At 41.3% G+C, this 23,034-nt stretch overlaps 1 protein-coding gene across 2 annotated transcripts in view; it reads right to left on the bottom strand.

Annotated features, from left to right (window-relative positions):
• Positions 1–2,991: 2,991 nt before the first annotated feature.
• LOC125981238 (leucine-rich repeat and fibronectin type-III domain-containing protein 2) overlaps positions 2,992–23,034 on the bottom strand; it is a 94,419-nt gene continuing 74,376 nt past the window's right edge. For both annotated transcript variants that reach the window (XM_049741180.2, XM_049741179.2), the window contains exons 3-5: positions 20,627–20,740; positions 7,039–8,435; positions 2,992–5,779 (exon numbers count right to left, since the gene is read on the bottom strand). In XM_049741180.2, coding sequence (XP_049597137.1) covers positions 4,789–5,779; positions 7,039–8,414 — 2,367 coding nt within the window. In that variant the 5' untranslated portion in view covers positions 8,415–8,435; positions 20,627–20,740 and the 3' untranslated portion in view covers positions 2,992–4,788. The remainder of the gene's footprint in view (positions 5,780–7,038; positions 8,436–20,626; positions 20,741–23,034) is intronic.

The raw sequence follows: 23,034 nt of genomic DNA, 5'->3' as shown, positions 1-23,034 counted from the left end.
TTCATGTATTGAAGAATAAAGCCAGGAAACAAATCTTGATTTCTAATGTTCTAGTGTCTAATCTTCTCTATCCATCATTCACCATGGAATCATTTTTTCATCTGTAGGGGAAAAGCTTGTTATTTGCCATCCACGCAATCATTTTTCCTCTGCTGTCTTTTTTCCACCCATTTGAGAGTTGACCTTTCTATAAGAAGTTAAGTAATACCCTTGGGAGTTCCAATATGGAAGATGCAATATTTGTTTCCTCGCAGTAGCCATATTTAGGCTTGGATGAGAAAGGGTTTAGCCTGCAGTTCAATTTATTCTTATTTCATGAAGAGCAGTGGCGGCGGGAGGGGGTTGAAAGAAGGCGAGGGTGGGGGAAGGAGTAGCCCTCGGAGAAGAAAAAAAAAAATCACATTCTGATTGATTGGGGATTCAACGCTGTGGGGGTTATGAGCAGAGAATCGGGACCCTGTGGGAGGCCTTCCACTCCACTTTTATTTGATGCCGTGTTTTCAGGCTTGTGGCCTTCAGTAAACAGTGGACTTGATCACCGAAGGAATGCTGATGCACAATGATACTTGGAGGGAAATCGTAGTACGTTCATTTGAATCAATGTGTATGAACGGATCACATCAAGAGGCATTTTCAAATTACACTTGTTTACGCTTTCATCATTCCAAACTCAATCAAGCGTTTAATACATAGAATCAATTAGTGGTAGTCACCGTGTGCCTGTTGAAAAGCAATCTTACACGTACACGATGAGAGAAAGCTACACTAGCTTCTGTCTTACATTTTTGCAAGCTTTAATCGTGTTAAATTCATTTTCTAGCTTCGCTTGAGCATCGTGTCCTACAATATTTTCTCCCTCTGTGTTGTTTATTTAGAGCTTGATTTGATAAACACAGACGACGCCTGATTGCTCATTGACTTTCAAATACATTGCTCATTAGTGTTTCTTATTTGCCTTTTGAGCACTCTCCAACTGGCTGATTGAAGAATCGATTGTTTTCTTCAACAAATCTAAATACATGCTAATGTGCCATTGATGTGCTGGCGATAATGTTGCAATTGATCTTTCGCTAAAGGCTGGCTGGATGAACTAAGTGGCGTCTTTGGGCAAATGTGCTTGCGCTTATTTTTCTAGGCTTATTTTAGTTTTGTCTGGTAGCTCACACTACAGCAACACTTGAAAGTTTAAGTCGATATTGCTTTTAAAATATCAAGAACTATGCCATTGACATGCAACCTTAGCACAATCGCTGAAGGTGGTTAAATGTAATCTTGTAGCCTCTCTAGCCCCAGTTAATCCTGTTTCTCTGCCTTTTCTGATCCTCTCTTAGTTTGTAGGTCACACAGGTAGTCTGCCGTATGTCGGACATGACTGAAGAGATTGTAGAATCTTTTCTCCTGTCAGATAGGTCTGAGAAAACATAATGCACTTTGGATTTCTGGAGGTCTTCGTGTGACTTGAAAGCTTGCCATACTTTATTCATATTACTGAGGAAGGGGGGATCCATTTTTATGCATGAGCTTTGCGCGCACACACATGTGGCGCATAATGATATGTTTGATTTTTCCTAGCAGCTGGGTGACACACAGGAAAACAATCATTTGGGGTAGAGGTGGGGTTAACGCAACAACTGGCTTAGTTTGGTGGCATATTTGCTCCCTGCTGTATATTGTAAAGGTAATCTAGTATTTACAGTCTCCCACACAGATTATCCTGGTCATGAGCAACATCCACCTTTGGCTTAAACGTCCTGCTGCTCACATATTTTTTGAAAACAAGAAGTGTTTCTCACCTGAGAACATTGTGGAGGTGGAAGCGCCTTAATTGTTGCTTGATGTACAACATCAACAGTCTGGGGTCTCTGTTGACATATTTTCTGCTTCAAAATACACCAAGTCTAGACAACTGGCAGGCAGTTTATCCCAACTTACCTCAGTGGAGCTCGAGGGAGGATGATGGGTGGGCGATAATGGCGCGCAGCTGGTGGCTCTCACGAGCCCCGAGGCTCCTTTCCGATCATTTTTAGCAAGACAGCAGAAAATATATCACAACTAAATGTAAGTCAACAGACAGCAGCTTCCAAAGACTAATGAGAACAACATTTACGAGATACAATTAGATAGACAAAAAAAATAAACTGCAGGCAAACTTACCTTCAAAGTTGCAGTGGTACATGCAAATTTGAAACTTGAAATGAACTTTATATAAAACTTTATTTCTCATGAACTATTATTTAAACAGCTCATCTAAAATAGATGTTCACCTACCTGTGTACATACCCTTTGACTTCAAGGAAAGTAATGTGGTGCCCTAGAAGCCTCTATTGATCAGCCGCAACTGATGCAATTGTGTTTCCTCGCCATCCAGCACAAAAAATAATCATATCCCCACCATAATTGCATTTGGGGATATTTTTAAATCACCCAGGAGATATCAGGCAAATGCTTGTTCCAGGGAGCTAGAAAGATATCAGTTATGAAATATTCTGGTGGGTTCCAATTTCACATGAACTCCTTTCAGAAACAAGTGTTTTTTTGTTATTTGGTTTTAAATGTATGTTTTAATGAACCGGATTATGGCAGAATTCTTTCTTCAATGAAAAAGCTAGCAAACCTTAAGTCTTTAAGTGTTTTCAGGCCTTCAGCAGACACAGAAGCTTTACTCAACATTGAGCTCATATAAAATGATACTTACAATTAGATTACATCCAGGCAGATTATGAATTAGGGCGGGCCCTGGCAAGGAGCAGCGTGTACCTGGTGATGCGTAATATCGGCAGTGCTGAGGTGAGTCAGCAGCAACTGGCCTGATTACAACTGGACCTGAGAAAGCAATGCATCGGCCCACCCCAGCCCAGCCAACCCCACCCCGGCCAACCCCACCCCACCCCGGCCAACCCCACCCCGGCCCACCCCACCCCTAATAAACAATGACAGCCAGAGTCATGACAATACTGCTGTGTGATGTTGGAGTAAAAACAATAGCCAACGGAATTTACCAACATTTTATATATATTTTTTCTTTTTAGCAAAAATGTTTTCACACATAGTATGTTTTTTTTCGTATATTTTTTTTGAAATCCTTGAGTCGCAGAATCATGACTAAGCCGAGTCACGCACACAATTGTATTCGTAGCAGCGTGAAAAGGGATGACACAAATAGAACTAGGAAGTTAAATTGTCCATTCACAAAATACAAATGTCTCTTATCAACAATGTCGTCACTTCTTGGGAAATGTTTTTTTTTTTTTTTTTTTGGTTTCCCCGATGTAGTGGGGACAAGAGGTACTGTAAGTCATGGCAACATAGTGACCAATTTAATCTAAGGGGAAACAAAAGACAATGTCCGTCAGTAAGGATTTATTTGGTTTCTGAATTGAATGATTTTTTTTTTTTTAAATTGACATTTTAAAAACAGATAGGTTGCCACTTGTCTTGCAGTTATGGAAAATCCCATTTTACTGAGCCAGCTAGAAACGACCAAGTTAGTACACCACAGTAAAGCACCTTCACTGTTTGCTTGCAATGAAAATTAAAACATCACCAAATGATTTCCCCACGTTTACATTCCAACCAGTTATTTGTACAAAATATGCCAATATACAGAATGCTACACCAAGGGATCAAATCATTTTAAAAAAAATATAGAAACATCCAACAGAATCATATGCAGCCAGCAAAAACTCACAGGATATTGAGAAAGGCATCAAAAGGGGGAGTGGCGTAATCTCAGTTAGTCAATCATTGTGAGTAGCCATTAATTAAAAGTAAGAGTCATTTACAACTCTGAATGAAAGAGAATGAATCAACTCTGCAGCAGCCTTTCTCTTCCATGCCATCTGGTTGAACAGATATGATTTTTATTTGTTCTCATTTTGCTATCGTTACTTAGGGCTGATTTTTAACCTAACTAGACTGCATTATCCTCATTTTTTGGCCTTGCCAAAAATAAAATCATAACATTCCCTAGATTCATCTGACCTTTGTCATCAGCTTGACCAATGGAATGCAAAGCAAACGAGAGTGAACAGATTGGATCCAAATGATTTCACCTGCTTTGTGCTACATTTCTTACATTACCCAAAGTAGAAGGCAAGAAAAATGTGCTGTTTCAATCTTTGACTTGATGTTGAAAGAAGGGCCGCATAATAAATATTGTGCTTGCTCTTTGATGTGACTGGAAATGACATAATATGGAATGAAATGGCTACCTTTTGTGAGATTGGGATGACGCTGGATAACCGAGCTGTACATCTGTAACTTGATGTATCAGTCAAAATAATAAATAGTAGAAATGATAAAAAAAAAAAAAAAAAGAAGACAACCTTGATAAAAGTAACATTGAAATCACCCGGCGCCGCCCCCACATTGTGATCCTGCGGTCCTTCGATCAACTGTGGCGGCAGTCTTCTTTCACGCGGTGGGGTCACACAAAAGTACATCCCATTCACCATAACTGCGGCAAATCCACTTGGCAGTCAATTCATTTGATAAAGAGCTCCGAATAGTTTGTCTCTCTTCCCTCTTTGCTTGTGCCAAGTTGAGGGAAAGTATTCCAGGCCATTGCTGTGCAATCCAAGAGTCAATAAAGGTGAAATATTTTGTACACACACACACACTCGAAGACTGTCCGAGTTAAGTGCTTTGTTGAAAAATGACAAGTTTGAAGTGGTAATACACAAACACTGGTCCCGTCGTGTGTAACGCGCCTTCCTTTTGATCAGGTATTTCTCGAGTCTATGATTTTGATGGAGTGGATTCGGTCCAGTGCAATTGGCCCGACAGTACTCAAACGGTGCTCTCCATCACCCACTCCGAGCCCTCTAAACTCGGCTTATCATCCTCATTGTCATCGTACTGCAGCAGCATGCCGTTAACTGACAAACTCCGTTTAGTCCAAATGTTGCTGATCCTGCGAGGATAGCTAGCACGGCACTGCGTGGACCCCACGTGACCCATGTCGAAGGAATGGCTCCTCTTGGGTTTACCTTCCTGGGGCAGCCCGAGAAGACGGCCCAGCATGGTGGTGGACTCGGCCCTTCCGAGTAGAGGTTCTTTGTCGGATAGGGGCGCGACAGCTCCTGTCACCGTGTTGTTGGAAGCGGTGGAGGGGCCAGCTACACTTTGACGGTCCCTCGGGGCCCCTCGCAGCTCCATTGCGGTGAAAGCTCCTAAAAGGTGGTCCAAGTTTGGTTGCGCTTTGTGGCTGTGCCTGTTCCTACGGAACTTGCTGCCGGGCAGGGTGCTGCATTCAGCTGCCTGCATAGTGTAGCAGTCACCGAGCCTTCTCCCCGTTTGGCTATCCAGCGAGTTGGAGGAGGACGAGGATGGCGAGATACTGCTCTGAAGGGATCCGCATTTAAACTCAACCATTTCCTCACGCATGACCACCACGGCCGATTTGACTTGCGGCGGGGCGCCGTTGAACCTGTTCATACCCCCGTTGGTCTGCGAGTACGTATTGCTCACGCTGGGTAACTTTATAGTCTGGATACCGCTGGTTACCTTATAGCGCACCATGAGGATGATGATGAACACCAGTAGCGTGGCCACTATGATACCGCCGATGACTAAGATCATGGTGCCACCCAAGAAACCACTGTGAAGAGACTGGCATTGGGGATAGTCATCGGTGGTCATAAATTGGACACAACCTACAATGTTGGTGGCTGTGAGTGTGGTGGCACTGTCATCCCAGATGGCCAATACGCACAGATCGTACTGCATCCCTGGGACCAGATTGGTGACGACGAAGGCTCTGTTAGTCATGGCGATCATCCTGGAAGCACACAGATGATAAAAAGGAAGAAGACATTGTTAGACAATGCAAAAAGACAGCGCTAATATAATATAGTTCATATCGAGTAGTTCAACAAAAGGCTTGAATATGAACAGCCTAGTAATTTGCACCATGTTTTTGAAAGCCGGGCGGATCTTTAAATTAAAAAGCTGTCACGGTAAAAGGTTCAATTTATGATCATAGCTCTTTCAAATGAGTAAAGTGCGTCTACAAATATATTTGAACAAGAATTATCTTTGAAAAAAAACAATTATACTGTTCTATCTCTATTTTTAGCTTTGATCCTTCTGAACTCCCTGCACCATACGCTGCTGCAGTTCATTATTCATTGTTAATAGCCTTTTTCTATAATGAGGAAGACCCTACTTTTTCTCATGCATGAGGGAACTTGTGCAATCCTCCTTCCGCAAGCTCTATAATTGATATTCAGTCTTAACATTGCAAACATAGATCTGTCTAGGCCGCTTTTATTGAGGATGCTGAAAGAGCTCACTCACAGGTTTGCAAAACAGCACATGGATGTTCCACATCACTACTAACAAAGACAACATGGAGGAAGTAAATCAAAAAGTGAATGGCTTGAACAGAAGCAAGTATGTTTTGTGTAGTTGCACAGTCAGGGTGTGAACGCGACCGGGCTGAACGCTGTGTAGAAATGCCAAGCTCTATCATCACCTCTCGGGGGCAATCTGGCTATTTTGTCAGCCACATATGTATGCATCTCAGCCAAAAAACAAACAAGCAATACTAGTAGAAAGACTGTGTGCATTGAATTGAACTGTTCTACTCGACAATAGATTGAGTAGCTTTATGGAAGAAATTGATCTTTCAATCAGATGCCACATTTACGCAAATGTAGTGAAAAGTTCATTCATATTGTAAAATGACAACTCATTGCTTCCAACCCTCTGAACTCAGACGTCCTAATTGAATGTAATAACAATCCCACTGAATCCCTCCATTTGAAAAGAAACCACCTTATAAATCAGCCTCTTTTTGTATTAACGATACTTGTCAGAAGTGTCATTCAATTGTCGCTACGGAGACGATGACTGATGACTTTCCCAGGAACGGTTGCTTTTGAGCTGCTACGCTACGCTTGCCAGCTCGCGGAGCAACCTTTGTACATGGGAAAATATGATGATGATGATAACAAACATCGCGATTGGTTGACTGCTACAGCTGTTTTGACAACAGAGGCCGCTTGGACATCATGTCATTGTATTCATAATTCTTACCTGTAAATGAGAACTTCGTCCTCAGAGCAGTTGTACTGAAGCTGATACATTTTAACCTTTGGTGTCGATTTGCCCACGGTCCACTTAATCAGGGCTGAAGATGAGGACACTTCTGAGACAGAGACCACATTCTCAGGGAGAGTTTTAGGCTCCCCTTTACTGATCTTGGTTGAACTCGTGATGTCTGAAAGACCAGACTTGGACTGTGCGGTACGGTTCGTAGCGTTTGTCAGGTGAGGGAGCTGAATGATCGACAGCTCGATGGAGGCTGTGGATTCGCCAGCGGCGTTTGCAGCTATACACGTAAAGGTTCCATAATCCTTGGATGTTGTGATCGTAATGTCAAGAGTGCCATTTTCATATAAAGTCGCTCGAGAAGAATTGCTGATCAGTCGGTCGTCGGGGGCGACCCAATGCACGGTTGGCATGGGGTCGCCGACTGCCTTGCAGCGGAGACTAGCAGTTTGGCCTTCTAGCACCAGCAGTTTGTTTGTATGCTGCGTAATGAGGGGCGGCTCGCAAACAAATTCCTCCTCGCGGACAGACCAGAAGTAGCGTCCCTTCACGCTCGTCGGAGAAGCACAGGTTTCCATGTCATCCTCTCGTTCCAGCCGCCGAAGCCAAAGCACCTCGCAGTTGCAGTGCAATGGGTTTCCGCCAAAGCTGAGAGAGAGCGGCGGTATGTAGGGAGTACTCATGCCAACGTTCGTTTGGGAACGTGCAAAGATAGGGTCCGGTGGCAGCTTCTGCAGACGGTTGGAAGTTAGGTCCAAACGAGCCAGTTTTTCCAGGTCTGTAAAAGTCCCCTCAGCAATGAATGCGATGAGATTATGGTCCAGACTCATCTGATGGAGGTTGACCATCTTGCGGATGGCTTCCCAAGGCACACTGCGGAGGTTGTTATATGACAAGTCCAGATCTTCTAAGGTTAGCATCAGGTCATCAAAGGCTGCTTTGGAGATGCGACTCAGCTGATTGTTGTTGAGGATCAGATGCTGCAGGTTGATCAGACCTCGGAGGTCGTCCGGCCCCAGCTCAGTCAATCTGTTGGTGTCGAGGTGCAGCGATCTCAGGGTCTCCAGGTCGATGAAGGAGAAAGGCTGGATAGTGCCGATAGTGTTGCGGGACAAGGTGAGGTCTACCAGACCGGTCATGTTGGCAAAGTCCTGAGTGGTTATCTTGAGGATAAAGTTCCCGCCCAATCGGAGCTCCACAGTGTGTCTATCAATGTCCGGCGGGACAAAGAGGAGTCCTTTGGAAGGACAAAGCGTCCCCAGAGATTCTGAGAGGTTCTGGCACACACAGTATTTGGGACATGCGTGGGCCATTGTGAAGGTGATTCCCAGCAGCAGGAGACTGACGACCACTTTGTCCATGTTAGTTCATACAAAGGAGACCTGCAGAAATGACAATGAAAAAAAAAAAGATTCATTTGGGTATTCTATGATAGCTGAAATATACCAAAATGGAAATTTGTAATGCTGCTCACGACATTTCTGGTCGAAATAACAAATCACCATTACAAAAAACAATCCTAACCGATATTTAACGCAAAATGTAGACAAACCGCTGCGTGTACACAATGGAAAGACCAATTCACAAACTAACAATCTTAGCTTATGTAGGCCAAACGTATTTGTTTTAATGAGATAATCACATTATCATCTACTCATTAAAAAGCTTGATTCAGAGATGTATTGAAATTTGCAATGCAATGGAGGAGTACAAAAGCCCATGGGAATAGTGGAAATGATGCTCAGGCTCAGTGATGCATAATCTTAGGAGATATTTGGAAAATAATAATCATGTGGACATAGTAAGTGTCGGGCACATGTGTCATGTTGAAGGTTCACTGACATTGTTTTGCTAGAATACATAAGAAAGCTTTCATCTATAACCTTTATGACCCCATAAAATGAAATTCTACAAACTTGAACGCGGATTTATGTATTTATTAATTATTAGAAACTTTGACCCCAAGTTCCAAAATCCCATTTGCGCTCCCACACAAAGGAATTGAGAGAATAATGAAGAGACAGAAGCGGCGCAAATCTTTCAACTGTGAGATTAAAATCAAGTCGCAGACAAGCAAAATGTAATCCATGCAAAGAAACCAACACATTGGTCTTGGATTAGTCAACCGTAGAGATATTTCTTGTCTGAAAAACTGACAAATGGGAACACTTCATTGATGATGATGAATAATTTGATGGCGCCTTCCAGTCATGGGTCAATTTGAGATCATGTAAAGAAAGCCCTTTGGTAAAGTGCAGTCCATTTACCATTTCATAAAAAATTGAAGACATAAATAATCAAATCGAATTTTACATAATATTTGGAAATGATCAAGCGAGCGTGGTAAAAGGAGGTTCATGCCACCGAGGTGTACAATTATCAGGGATTAATGGACTTTGTGAAGGCAACCCTCCTCCACTCCACGTTGTGACCCTGACGTATTCACGCCCGCCCCACCTTGTGTGATCGTTGTCACGTTGTCACGTTGTTGTTGGCATTCATACGCAACAGAAAAGCACATTTCAAGGCATTAAAAATATCCAATTTGTTCAACAATTCCCATAAAAACTTGAATCAAATCGACTTTGTAGTTAGGAAGCAGAGTCAGTCCAACTGAGAGAGAGAGAGAGATGACCTTTCCTGAATAAGGCTTTCCCACACCAAGTCATAAGAAACATGCGGGGTGTTTAAGGTCTGTCTCCATTTACTAGTGGCCTTTTCCCAGGCTCAAACACCATCTGCAATGGCCGAGGCAAAGGTCAAGCCTGCTGCTGAAATACCAACAGGCGCATCCAGCCTTCCAATGCATTAAGGGAAAGGACATACTGTAAAGATGCTCTGTGATTGCTCCACTTGTGTACATTTCAACCTTGCAATCTCAGTCATATTTCCTCCCTGGGTGAAAGGTCATGTAAAGACGCCCCAAATGTAAAACATATGCTGTGATGTTTTAACCAACTTTGCAGTCTAATTCATTTGTCTTCTGTTATTTCAGCTATGTGACAAACGGCTGCTCTACATGATATTTGCAGATTTATTTACAGCCATGCACTAAATAGTGCTTGTTTAAATAGGCATGTGAGCAGAGAACAGTACATATTTCGCATAAATCTTTTAGTACGGCATGCAAAACAAGGCATATACTGACTACTATTCATGATGTAAAAGAAATGGAGCTTGCAGAATTCCAAAGATGATTTGCACTTGAAGTAGTGCTGAGGGTTTTCATCAGGGAAGATTTGGAAGCGAAATTAAGTTTGAACTGATCCAATTTGGAGTGTTGATGGAAGAGGCAAACTTTGCTGAGTCACAGTAAAGAATCTCTCTCTTTGGACGAGCACAAAAAGCAACATTTAACACATTCCAATTCAATGCATCTGCTCATCCTGTGGCATTCAAAAAAAGATTTTTTTTGCGTCTGGCATTTCAAAGAAATGTAACTCCTGGCAGCATTGTGCACGTGGGTATTCACCTGCCTTCAGACGCATTATTTGAAGATGCAAAGTCAGCCATTGAGATTCATCTCACGTTTGACAAACCACATTGCATGTACTGTTGTCATCAATTTGCATATAGTCCTCCCAAAACACATCAAATGAACTTTGCAGCAATATTGGCTGCAGATGAGCTTTCCAGTCTGTTTATGCCCACGCAAACATTTTGTTTCCATCCACAAAATAAATAGAGCTAATTATATGCCAAAATGACACTGCCACTAAGATAAGTGCAAAGTGCCCAAGTGTACTGACAAAACTAATTGTCTCATAAAATGCCGTTGTTTTGGTGTATCTCAAGACAACACTTAGTGTGACACTTGTGTGCTATCACAGTCCCAAAATTCTAAGAATCAGCTGAGAAGAAATTACAACTTTTGTCTGCAATGATTTGAGGAACATTATTATTTTTACACAAATTTAATAACATTGTTTGTGAAGGCAACATTTTAATGGAATTCTTAATCACAACCTTAACACGGCACTCCATACATTTTTGTAAGACTCATTAGTATTTACGATGTGAAATACTGAACCTAAATGATAATGCATTGGGGATATCCAATATGGTGCTCAACTTCAACATCATGCTAAACCACTGGAGCTTTCTCGTAGCTGCATTGCATGGTGGTGACTTCCAATCATCGCGTGAATGGCTTAACGGCAGAAAGCTTTCTGAGACGACTTCATCTACGGTTTGAGCTTTTTCATTTTCCACTACTGAGCTGAGAAACCCAAGATGACTGCCATCACGTTTTATTATCCAATTCCTGAAATGTATAAAAATGCATTGACCAAACCTGTGGAAAGAATGTTCTCAACCTTGATTTAAAAAAAAAAAAGGATTTTTAAGAGCAGGGGATGCTAAATTGAACACAACCAGGCCTGGAACACTACGTCAAACAAATATCCAAGTGCTCCATATATAGTTTCACCATGTGGGAGATGAGATGTTGGTTGAGTGCGTCCTCATCCCTCGATGGCAACAACCATATGATAAATGAGCCCGAAGCTCCAAATAGAAAATCATATTATTTTCATCTCTTTTGTGATTTCTTTTATTTCGGCAGAGTTGAGAATCTTTCAACACACAAGGGTAAAAAAGTGAAATACACTCCTGTAATCTCCTGAAGGAAGCTACAAGCAGCGACTGCAGTGAACTAGACTTGCCATCGTCTTTCATCTCCCTTTCTGCTCTTACGCTTTGATAAGACGTCACAGGCCAACAGCTTGGTGAAACTTTCTGTGCAGCAAACTTACTTCTGTCATGTGTGGGAACTGACAGTCCAAATTGTATCTCACAACTTAGGTGTGTTTAGGTAGCAACGCAGTGGGCGAGCGGCTCGCACATCTGCTTCACAGTTAAAAAAAAAAAAAAGGATTTCAAATGACATTCATGCTGCTTGAAAATAAGCATGAGCATGTTGAAAATGTGAATTAAGCTTCAACTGTATATAAAGTTATTGAGTGGACTGAGAGCTGCTATTCATCCCTCTCAAGAAACAACCTTCACAGATGGTTGAGCAATCGAAATTATGAAAGTAGCTAAACAGAAAAATGGAGCTCCTCTCATCGCTTGTTGGTCCATCTGTAGGATTCATGTCATCATCACGCTGCTGGCACGGCCATTGGCAGCACTGAAAATTACGGCAACCTGCTGTTTAGTAGATACATACTGCTCACTTCAATTGCTGCCGAATAGAAATGAGCTGGCGCTATTGTTAGGTGACTCCTCATTTTGCCATTAACCTCAATCAAGTTACTTTAGATTGTTTTTATATGAAGCCAGTGCAACCCAGGCATTATTCATAAAATGATAACACAAAAGGTTTAGAAACAATTATCGAGAGAATAAAATTAATTCATTCGGAGACGTGTATGTAAAAATGGGCAGAGGGCAAATACAGCCTCAACACTTGAGGCAAAATGAGTCAAGTGAGGTTTAATTAGGTTAGAAATAAAAAAGAACTGCATCAGTTCTTATCATTTTTTGGAAATATTCACTAGTCTTGCTTTCAACATGTTTGTGGACCAATCATTAGTGTCTGAATATATCATTAATCCAAATTTCAAAGTACATCATTTAAAAATGTGTTTTATAAGAGGATAACCTGTAATAAACTTAACTACCTCATTATATTTCTACCCAAGATTATTTATAAATTGGTGATGTATCTTCATCTTTTCCATTGACTTTCCAGCCAAGTGCAATAGCACGCTCCTCTGCTTGTGGAGAATGAGGTCATTTGGAGTTAACACATGTATCATGGCTGGGCTCAGAAGATTGGAGCAGAAATGGCAGGCAGATTAAAACTATGTTTCTTACTCGCTGCAGCAAAGTAGTAGAGCTGCTTCATATTTTGGCTTGCTCAGACATTATACTGTTGGATGCGTTCATGTAAATATTATTTATTAATTCCACTATATGAAAAAAAAATGACATTTTGCTCCGTCACCACCACTCTAAAAAAATCTTACTGATTAATAATGCATTTGTTAAAACTCAACACTCAGGCAGGGAATGAGTAATCCCTTGACATTTGATCCGTTTTGTATGGCGGCAAATGTGAGCTTTTGTGGCTATTTTGAAGCAACTCTGGTCCGGCAAAGCATCCATACTGTACAATAAACGTGACAAAGCCAGTCAGCCAGCCAGCCAGCCAGTCTGGCAGCCCTCCTCTTCCATTCTTAGCAAAGCCTCGATCAATGCTTGCTTCACGATGCCTCACTCTCCCATTAGGAGCCAAACAAAGATGATTACCAGCATGACTCTTTCCCCTGAGTCCCATTTGGAATTAATTGAACAATGAAAAATACTTGTATTCCCTATACCCACAACTCCAAGTCAAACACTAAATTGAGAGAGTAAAACGAGTAACCTGGGAGATATTTCGATCAAGAAGAAGCTATGCATTGTATTCCTTAAGAAGGCTCAGGAGTCAAATGGAACATCCTCTATACGTTTGCAGTGTTTGTCCACCGAAGAAAGCTTTTAATTCAAAAGTTGAAAGAAAGAGAGTCCAGCTGGAGGTGCTCATATCATCACAATACTAACGCTTAGTCATCTTTCATAAAGTCATAAAGGAAAGTTTTCTTAAAGCTGCTTCAATGGAAGCGGCAAAGGGTAGCAAGGAACATTTTGTGCGTGTCACAGGTGTCAATGTTTTGTTGATGTATACACTGCATTACTGCACCTCTGCTTCTTTTTCTGCACTGTTAATTAACATTAACACCTTCTCTTCCATGTGAGGTGTGAGGTACTGCAGGTGTTGGCTTTTGAGTTATATTTATTGCTCGATGTCAATACGAAGCAGGAACGACCATCGCACAGAGCATATAAGATATTTTAGTTGAGTGCTAATGTTCTCCACTGGAGGAGACACGTCGGCTCTCTGCGGGTGACGAGTTGCTGAACTTGTCATCTGCCTACAACATTCCAAGTGAATGAAAAATAAAGCAAGTTGTGGAAAAATATTTTAACCTAAGGGCATGCAAAGCTATTGGATTAACTTTGTGATCTCTCTGTTTTTTAATTAAATGCAAAAGGAAAAAAAAGTCCTCCTGGTTGACCACAAAAAAAATTAGACAGAATATAGCAGCTCACTCACTCACTGTCTTATCAGAGGCTGCCAGCCTACAACACCATCCCACACATAGCCTGAAGGGGCAACGCAACACGTAGTCATGCATTAGGGGGGGGGGGGGGCAGTGCGGAGAGACTGGTAGGGAGGGAGGGAGGGAGGGGGAAATGAGAGCTACAGCCCAGGAACATCCACCAGGGAAAATGGATCACACTGCAGAGGACGGTCGATCCAAGCAAAGGGAGGCCGAGTGAAAGTGGATCGCTAACGTCAAGACAATCTTTTTTTCTCCAACTATGCCTGAGAGGCTAAGAATGAATGAAAGGAGGGACAACTTCAGATAGCTTCTGACAGAATGTGATTTGTTTCTGTGAAAGAAAAAAAAAACCAAGCAGGAGGGGGAAAAAATGGGTTTGTGATGGTTTCACATGTCATCTTTGTGGCAATGCTTGGGATGATGCAAATCACTTGTGAGTAACAAGCTTCATCTATTACCTTTGTTGCAGTGCCAACATAACTGAGCAGGCCCAGCGGCTAAGCACACGTTGTATGCGAAAGCCTACAGGCCGTCTTTTATTATTTTGTATGTGTAAGGTGGAAAAGCTTTCTTTCTCAAGTGAAACAGACAGTCTGACCATGCCACCTATGTTTAGATTTTGACAGGCTGCTGATGGCGGAGAAGCAGAAAAATGAAATTTGTTCCTCTGTCATGTGCTCCGCTTTGGGATTTTTATGTGTTGACATTCAAACGTGCGCGCATTTCTCAGAAGCACCAAAGTGCATTCGGGATTGCTGGCAACCGCTGAATTAACTTTGTTTCCCCCTCCAAACTCCTTGGCAGCATCAGTGGTTTAGTATGCAAACAGCAGTTAGACAATAACGTGGGTGAGAGTCTCGCACTTAGTTTGAGGGAGATAACCAGAGACGTGATCATACAAGCTGCCGCCATCATGAAATTCTCTGAACGTTTTTTTTTTATCACAAGTAGAACAGTACAATAGTCTTAAAGGCACTCAGACGCAAATTTGAAAACAGATTAAATTATTTTTTGGATGGATGCTTGACAAATAAAATAACTATTCATACAACTAGTTTTGTTTTTAAATAGTGAAAATGAAAATAAATGTAACACGTTGTGCTGCTTTCAAATCATGCAAAAACAAATTCAGGCAATATTACTGTCCCACTTATAAGATTTAATAAGATTAGATAAAAGAATTTGGTTCCGTGCAATTGGCAGCGGGATTTGTTTTCAAAGACTGACTGACTTAAGTCTATTTTGATCTGTTGAAGCAATTAAGGTATAAAAGAGAGCCAGAATAATATGGACCCGGAAGACACGCAGAATGTCACTCTAAATGTTATATAAGCGCTAAACATTGAAGTCAGCAGAGGAATGGTTAATGAATAATTTGTGTGTTCTGTGCTTGGTGAGGTTACCGCGTAAGGTCATGGCCAGCTGAATGGTGTCTTTAGAAGAAGATTATTTGAATCTGGAAACCAACAATCTATTACTGTATGAATAATAGAGCTTTTCCTCAAATGACGTCATCTGTCAGTGGTCTCATTTTCTGGCTGCACTGACCAGAAACAAGTGAGTCAAATGATTAAAACCTAACATCCAGGCAAAGTCTGTCAGTAGGAGTGTGCGTGCTGTCAAAATCACCAGACTGAAATCACTAACCCTGAAACTCATTTATTGATCCTCATCGAGTGCTCATTACTTCTTTTGACAAGGGGAGATTTTCAAGAGCACATAGCTAAAGCACTGTGCTTCAAAAATTCAATATTTCAACTCTCAGCCCAGCTGAGGTGATATATATAGATATACAGTCTTGCTATTTAATACAGTGCATATTTGTGAGAAAATTGTTAATTAACCACAGAACCTTTACCATTTCCAATTAATTATCTGCTTCACAAACAAAAGCTTGTGAAAATCTCTTTAAGCACATTGTAGGCGGTAGAGGAGGTTAGGTGGTTCTTTGGGAAATTAAGAAAGCACAGCAGGGCTTGGACTCCCAAGCGTCACAATCCCCACAATGACTAAACACGTATTGTGTGCTTGTTTCTTTTTTTTTCTTTTTTTTTATGGCAAGTCAGCCCTGCAAGTTGTTTGCCTTTCTAACCACACACTCCCAGAGTGGCTTTGTGTGTTTGCTTTGCAAGTAAGCCTGGATGTCCTGAGTTGTGAGGGAACTTGTATTCGTGTCTTAAGATGAAAATGTTTGTCTTCAGAATTGTGTATGAGCACCTGCACAGGATGACCAAATGTCTATATGGTACATTTCCCCCCCCCCCCCCCCCCCCCCCCCCCCCCGTCGTTGTTGAATAAAAGCTCTCATTTTGACAATAAATGCGACCTTGCAATGAACAACTGAATAGGATTGAATATGACAAAACCATGACTCATGACAATTGAATCGAATTTTTCCAACCGTCTATTGAAATGAAATTGTATAATGTAGCTTTTGATTGTACTGCTGTGGAGCGACTCTCTTTTCTCCTGGTTCTCACACTCTCACACATACCTCAACTCAGGGGGCTCATAACGCACCTAATTCTCCGTTCAGACTTGCCGCAGTCTGGACGCCCACCCGCCCGCCCGCCCGCCTGCCCGCCCTCCTTCATCCCCGGTGATCTTGCAGAGAATGTCAGTGTGATGAGCCAATGTGCAGCGCTTTGATTTGTGGGCCATAACTGGCTCATCTGGTGCTTCTCTGTCGACAGTAGCGCCCTTCAAAAGAACAATCTAAGCCTCAATTTGAACGGGTCCCTGCCTGTTCAGAGGCTGTCAATCCTGCCGTTCCTAGGATGTACTGCATGATTACTTCAGAGACAATAACAGCACATAGACAAACCCTGACTGTGATAATATAGCAAGAAGGATCTAATGAAGAAACTTGACGCTCATCACTACTGTGATATTTACTTGAGTTGCTCTGAAGGACAAGTAAACACTGATCATCAAGTCCATTTAAATGCTTGTTTTTCATGCAATTCTTTAGTTTTGAAGTGACTGAGGCGACAAGGACGAACATAACAGTAAAAAAAGGATGCTGGCTGAATTTTCAATGCCTGACCAATTAAGATGATCTTTTGGATCTTTACTATATAGTTTATATCTATATTTCGGAGGTAATACCTAAATACCAGTATTAATTGACACTGTCAAAGAGGTGCTGACAACATCTTCTATTTTCTGTAGGCAGAATAGTACTTTTCTTTTTTATATCCTTGCAAGTGGTCAAAATGTTGTGGTGTCAAAACCAGATGGCCAAAGTAGAAATGCTGCCATAGTTTGCTTTTATCCACAGGTGCTTGCAATGAAACGAGTTCACTCCTGGGAGCCCATTTGGCGGCCAGCTCGCTTGATTGGAAGCACCAAAAAAAGCCAAAGCCAAACTGCGGCAGGGTTTTTACTTTCCTTCTCTGAATTTGACACCTCTGCTGTTATTTTTGCCAGTAATTCCTTTTTAAAATAGCATTGTGTTGCTAGAATTACAACAAAAAATGACCTACATATATTGCATACAAATGCCCTCAGTCAAAGCCCAAACCCACACAAACACTTTTATCACTCCTCCACCTCGCGAAAAAACAAAGCGCCGAGCATCTTTCTGCAAGCGTGTCACCCACTGTAACTGCTGTGCAGAGGTGTAATCTCATTTTCCACAAGGCTCTTGCTATTGCCCATGAGAAAAGTCTTCATCCAATTCACACATGGTGATTATGCAGCGCATGAGACTTCTGTGGTCACTTGTTCAGCCAGCAGCAGCGGCGGTTCAGAGAGCATCAACAGATAGGACGACGCGCATGGTTGTTAACGCTGCAGATAACATTTGGCGTGCTCGCGAGGAAGCTGGCTGATTTCTGCTTATTGACTTTTCGTACTATCCAGTAGAAGCCAGATTTTAATAGTGATAATCAGACATGGGCATTCTCACCCAGTGACAGACTGTCCGACAATCCACCACCAACTTTCTTTTTGTGTATAATTTGCAACATTGTTGATGATATTGTAGCTTATCAAAGAGATATAAAAAAAAAAAAAATGCACAACAGTGGCATTTATTTTCACGGGCCCTATCTATTCCTTCTCCAGAAGACAAAAAAAAACCTCGAACCCTGAAACATTGTCAACCGCATCATATTTGTCCATTTTATATGACCACGTTCAATTTAGAAACAGTTAGAGAATTACATAAATGGATTTGAAGTTGAAATCCAGGAAATAGCTCCAGTAAAAGGAGTACTCGATGACCTCAAATTGAGTTTGGTGAAAGGCAGCTGGGCATCACCATGATTTCTTTTTTCTTAGCTCTCACTGATAATGTGTGGGAGTCTCAGTGACCTTGACAATCCGCCATGAAGCAATAAAGCTGTTGTATAGACTTTGTTTAGGTTTCACTTATTTTATTACCGACAAAAAGTATCATGGGGGAACAACAACCCCCGTCAAGGTTAAAAGAAGCCACAGTTCAAATAAATCACGTAAGATTATACTTCATCTTCTGTTGAGTCTTGCTTGATTTTTTTTGTACAAACGCTGTCATCTGTTTCATTGACATCTAGCAAGAAAAAAATAATTGATCACTGTCTTATTTTAGCAGATGAGGCAGACGGGAAATGACATTTTCTGAAACAGAACACGCCGGTTTGAATCATAATTAAGATCAACAAAGCCCTCTGAAATCTTTCAGACGCCATTGGCAACTTCAATTACCACGCCACCACTTTCTGCTGTAAATGCATAAAAAAATGCATTACGATATGATAAACAAGAAGCCATCAAAGTAGTCCGTCTCACAATTGGATAATAATGTCATATGAACTTTTACAGTCTCATCACATCAGCAAGTTTCACAGTCTCATTAGAATTGCCCTAGCTCAAACCACAAGCGCACTTAATATGATTTCTATCATATAAATGTCCCAATTCTGATCGTAAAGCTCCTTTGTGTGGCACGGACGCGCTATACTGTTAATACCTTTACCCACAATGCAACCAAAGCATTTTCTAAAAAGATTTTCTTAAATATTCATCAGCCAAAGCAGAGTTTTAATTAGCGCAAATATTCTCAAGAGCTTTTACGGAGGCACCGCTAAAATCATTCGGCTTAATTATCTGTAAATAAATGAATTAATCAGTCGGGAGTTTGGCTTCTTCCCCCAGGTACCGCACTAGTAAATGATGATTTTTATAAGTGCATTTTGGGTTCTGTGCTTTTCCCTGAACTGGAACAGTTTTTGGAAGACCTTTTTTTTGTCAGGTACATCAAGCACCATTTCTCATAACGGTTACCGTAGAGCATTTCATTCCTTTTAAGTTACTGAAATGTATAATAGAATGTTTGAGAGTTGATATAAATTGATTCATAAACACATAATAAATAAACAAACAAATAAATAAATAGTGGTGTTTTTTTTAAAGTGAGACATTTGAAATCTTACAGTGAGAATTAAGTGAATTAAGTTGTTTTTGGCAATGTTTTCCTGTTTTTATGGTATCATTTAAATGAGAAGGTAACGGTTGGTAGCCACCTTTTCCGATTTTCTGGTAAGCAATCAAGTCTATATTGGATCACTCCCAGGGGAAAACCCTGGAGGCGGTCAACACCTACCTGACACGTTTGAACAATATCAACACAATTTCCCGGGCAAATTGCATTTTATCTTTCCACCAACTGTCCCACTCATTGTAATCCATTTCTTCCTCCCGAGGTAGGGCACCGACTTGCTACTGCCTACTCGAAGCCCTTATCTGTTTTTCTTCCTCCAGAAAGTAAATTTGAAACAAGCAGGGATCATTTCAATGTCACACCAGCTTTGTCCCTTTGATAAAAGGAGACAATAAGGCCTGCAGTGACAGCAGTAAATGGTGCCAATTTTCCCTCACAGAAAGGGCTGATGGATAGAAGAAGAAGGGAAAGAGTCTGGGCAAATGGCTTAAGACCCTAATCCAACTTTGTATATCAGAATACGTTGGCTTTTGCTGAGTTTTTCACCCACTCACTGATTTGTATCATTTAATCGGGCTAGACAAAAGTACAATGGCATGTAAGAGGATTAGATTAAGAGTGTCACATTTCAGTAAAGTCGAATTTGTTTTGTTTTATGGGGATAAAGCATGTATGTTGTGTTCAACGGAACAACATTTATTGGCATACACGCTCGATTGGGTGTCTGACATGTTTTGATAGAATACTGACATGAACTAATAAAATAGCTCATGATATTGTTTGAATGAAAAATGTCACTGGAACTGAGAACTAAATGTATTCCGTCCCCCTTTCCAATTCACGGCGCAATTCGACTCTCCAATTCTCCCAACACGAGACTAATTATACAACAAAGGCTGACCATTGGCCAAATCTTACACCATGTATTTATACACAAGTCTCGACAAAACATCCATTTGGCCACGACCAATATGATAAGTGACATATAAACGATTTTGCAAGAAAGTACGTAAGAAGGCTTCTGCTCGATACTCACAGTGATCGTAACTTGTTTGCTCTACTCAAGTATCCAGAGACATATTGGTGATGTCAAAGTTGGAGGCAGATTAGGTTCCTTGTCTTGGTCAAAGTCACACTTCTGCTGGGTCACCTGAAAGAGGAAAAAGGGCAGGGGAGAATTGAAATACACTCCCATGGAATCATCAAGCAACAAAGCAATTATGAGGAAAATAAAAACCTGAAACCTTCTTCCAAAGACGGCGAGTCCCTGTAAATTGAAACTGCTGTGTAATTTTCGACTCCCCCTCCCACTGTGACACGTTTCTGTGATAGCAGCACAGACGATACATTGTGGGATAATTCCCGAGCCGAGCCAAGCCTTCACAAGTAAGCAAGCAATGCATCCTTGGTTTCATCTATCCGACAAGAGCAACATCCATCCACCCACCCGGATGTGCATGCTTGATTTGCCCTAATGAGAAACGGCCCACGTAGTAATAAACAATTTCACGAGCAGGTGAATGAGTTTGCTGGTGGTCAAGGACACGACGCGAGGCGAGGAGTGAAAATGATGTTATCACCTTGAACAGCAATTGATCTTCCATTGTTGTTGCACAATTACAGAAATGGCACTGATCGAAGCAACATATACTGTAGCTCCAATCCAACCTTTTATAATTATTACACTCCAGTCGGGTCCTTTGGTTGTAGTGGTTAGCTTTCGCCAAGTGTGTGCATGTCGTGGAATCTTAATGGGATTCCAGAGGCTGCAAGCTGCATTTCTCTTGGCACTCCAAAGTGCCCGATGGCAAGCTTCACATATTGTTTAAGTGCAAAGAGGCATGAAGCTGTAAAAGTTGAACCACTTTCCAGACAGTTACAATTTCACACTGTGTAATTGAGACGTAGCTGTCGGCATAGTACAAGTCAAATACTGTAGGTCATCAATAGCTGTCACTCTGGATTATGGGCAGTGTGATGGAGCCAGACATGGCACATAGGAGATAAGGTTTCCCCCAATTGTGCGACAACACAATGTTCCGAAATTCCTTATTAGCTCTTTGTATTGTATCCACGAGATCATCTGCGCTTGTAAAAGCAAAATCCTACAAATTTTGAAGCTGGCATAATGTGAGACTACATGCTTGGACAGGACAATAGCGTTTAACAGTGGAAGGCCCCTCATTAGTCTGAGGTGCACTCCTAAAAGATAACATTTAATATGCAGCAAAGGCTGACTTTGTCTTGCCTTTCACAACTATCGGCGCTCGGCACAGGACATGCATATTCTAATTTTATCATTATTATGCCGACTAGTGCAGCAACTTAAATCATCAGATCATCAAAGGACTGGTGTAATGTTCCTCTCAATCAGATCCAATCTCTCTTGGCAAACAGACCCCTCACGATAACTTGGCAGGCTGCTGCGTATACCTTGACTCCGTCTGTCGAAAGGGATTTGCAGATGAGCTTTCACCGAGGTTGGTGGTCAGCCCTGCTCTTTGCTTGTTTTTTTCGTCTGCAATAAGTGCTGAGTCGGGGGTTGTGCATGTCTCATTGAATGGCATTGATTGATGCAGAGATACGCATTCATAAATAGACAATTAAAATCAATTAAGGTGATGAACTAATTTTATTCCATGAAGCTACGCCTAAATTAGGTCAAGAAAAAGGTGGATTGCAGCCATGAAGGAATTCAACTACGTCAGTCTCAAAAGTACACAAGCTGAGTTTTGTTTCACAGGGACCGTTCATTATTTTATTTATTGATTTGTCTTTTTCCTCTTACTACTGTATATTGTTTTTTTAATGGGAAAAGGTTTCAACTCAACTCGATTTGTAGAGCGCTATAAAAACAACAACAGCTGCATACAAAGTGTTATGCATAAAGTATAAATCAGACAGCTAAAAACAAATACATTAAAACAAATTCATAACACAAAAAGAGTCAAATCAATAAAACACTAAAACAAGGCTGCGTCTCATGCTGAGCGGAAAGCCAATGAAAACGCATCAATACAACTTTTAAGATGGAGACAGAGGCGCTTTGGCCAACGTTTAACGGAAGGTCATTCAACAAAGAGGGGAAAAAGCTCCATCCTCACTCAGGCCATGCTTAGTTTAGACAAATTAAAAATCTACAAAATACATATTTGCGTCAATTCTTGCGCACTCAGGGGTGAGAGAACAATCTTTATTTATTCAGAGCACACAGCGGGATGGTTTGATTTAAAGCATACTATATCATCTTGAGCTGATTTTGAACAAGTTTATTTTTGACTTCCAGAGAGCAGCCGTATCAGACTACAGGGGCTGAATACAAATGCACACCACACTTGTCACATTTACTGTACGCATGTTCACTTTTACATTCATTCCACTTCACAATTTTGTTGGTCCAGCACATAAAATATCAACAACAACAAAACACTCGAGTTCAAAAAA

Source organism: Syngnathus scovelli, chromosome 14 (genome assembly GCF_024217435.2).
Source record: "Syngnathus scovelli strain Florida chromosome 14, RoL_Ssco_1.2, whole genome shotgun sequence".
NCBI lineage: Eukaryota > Metazoa > Chordata > Actinopteri > Syngnathiformes > Syngnathidae > Syngnathus > Syngnathus scovelli.
Note: the sequence above shows the minus strand (reverse complement) of the source record. Positions and strands in the feature narration are given on the sequence as shown.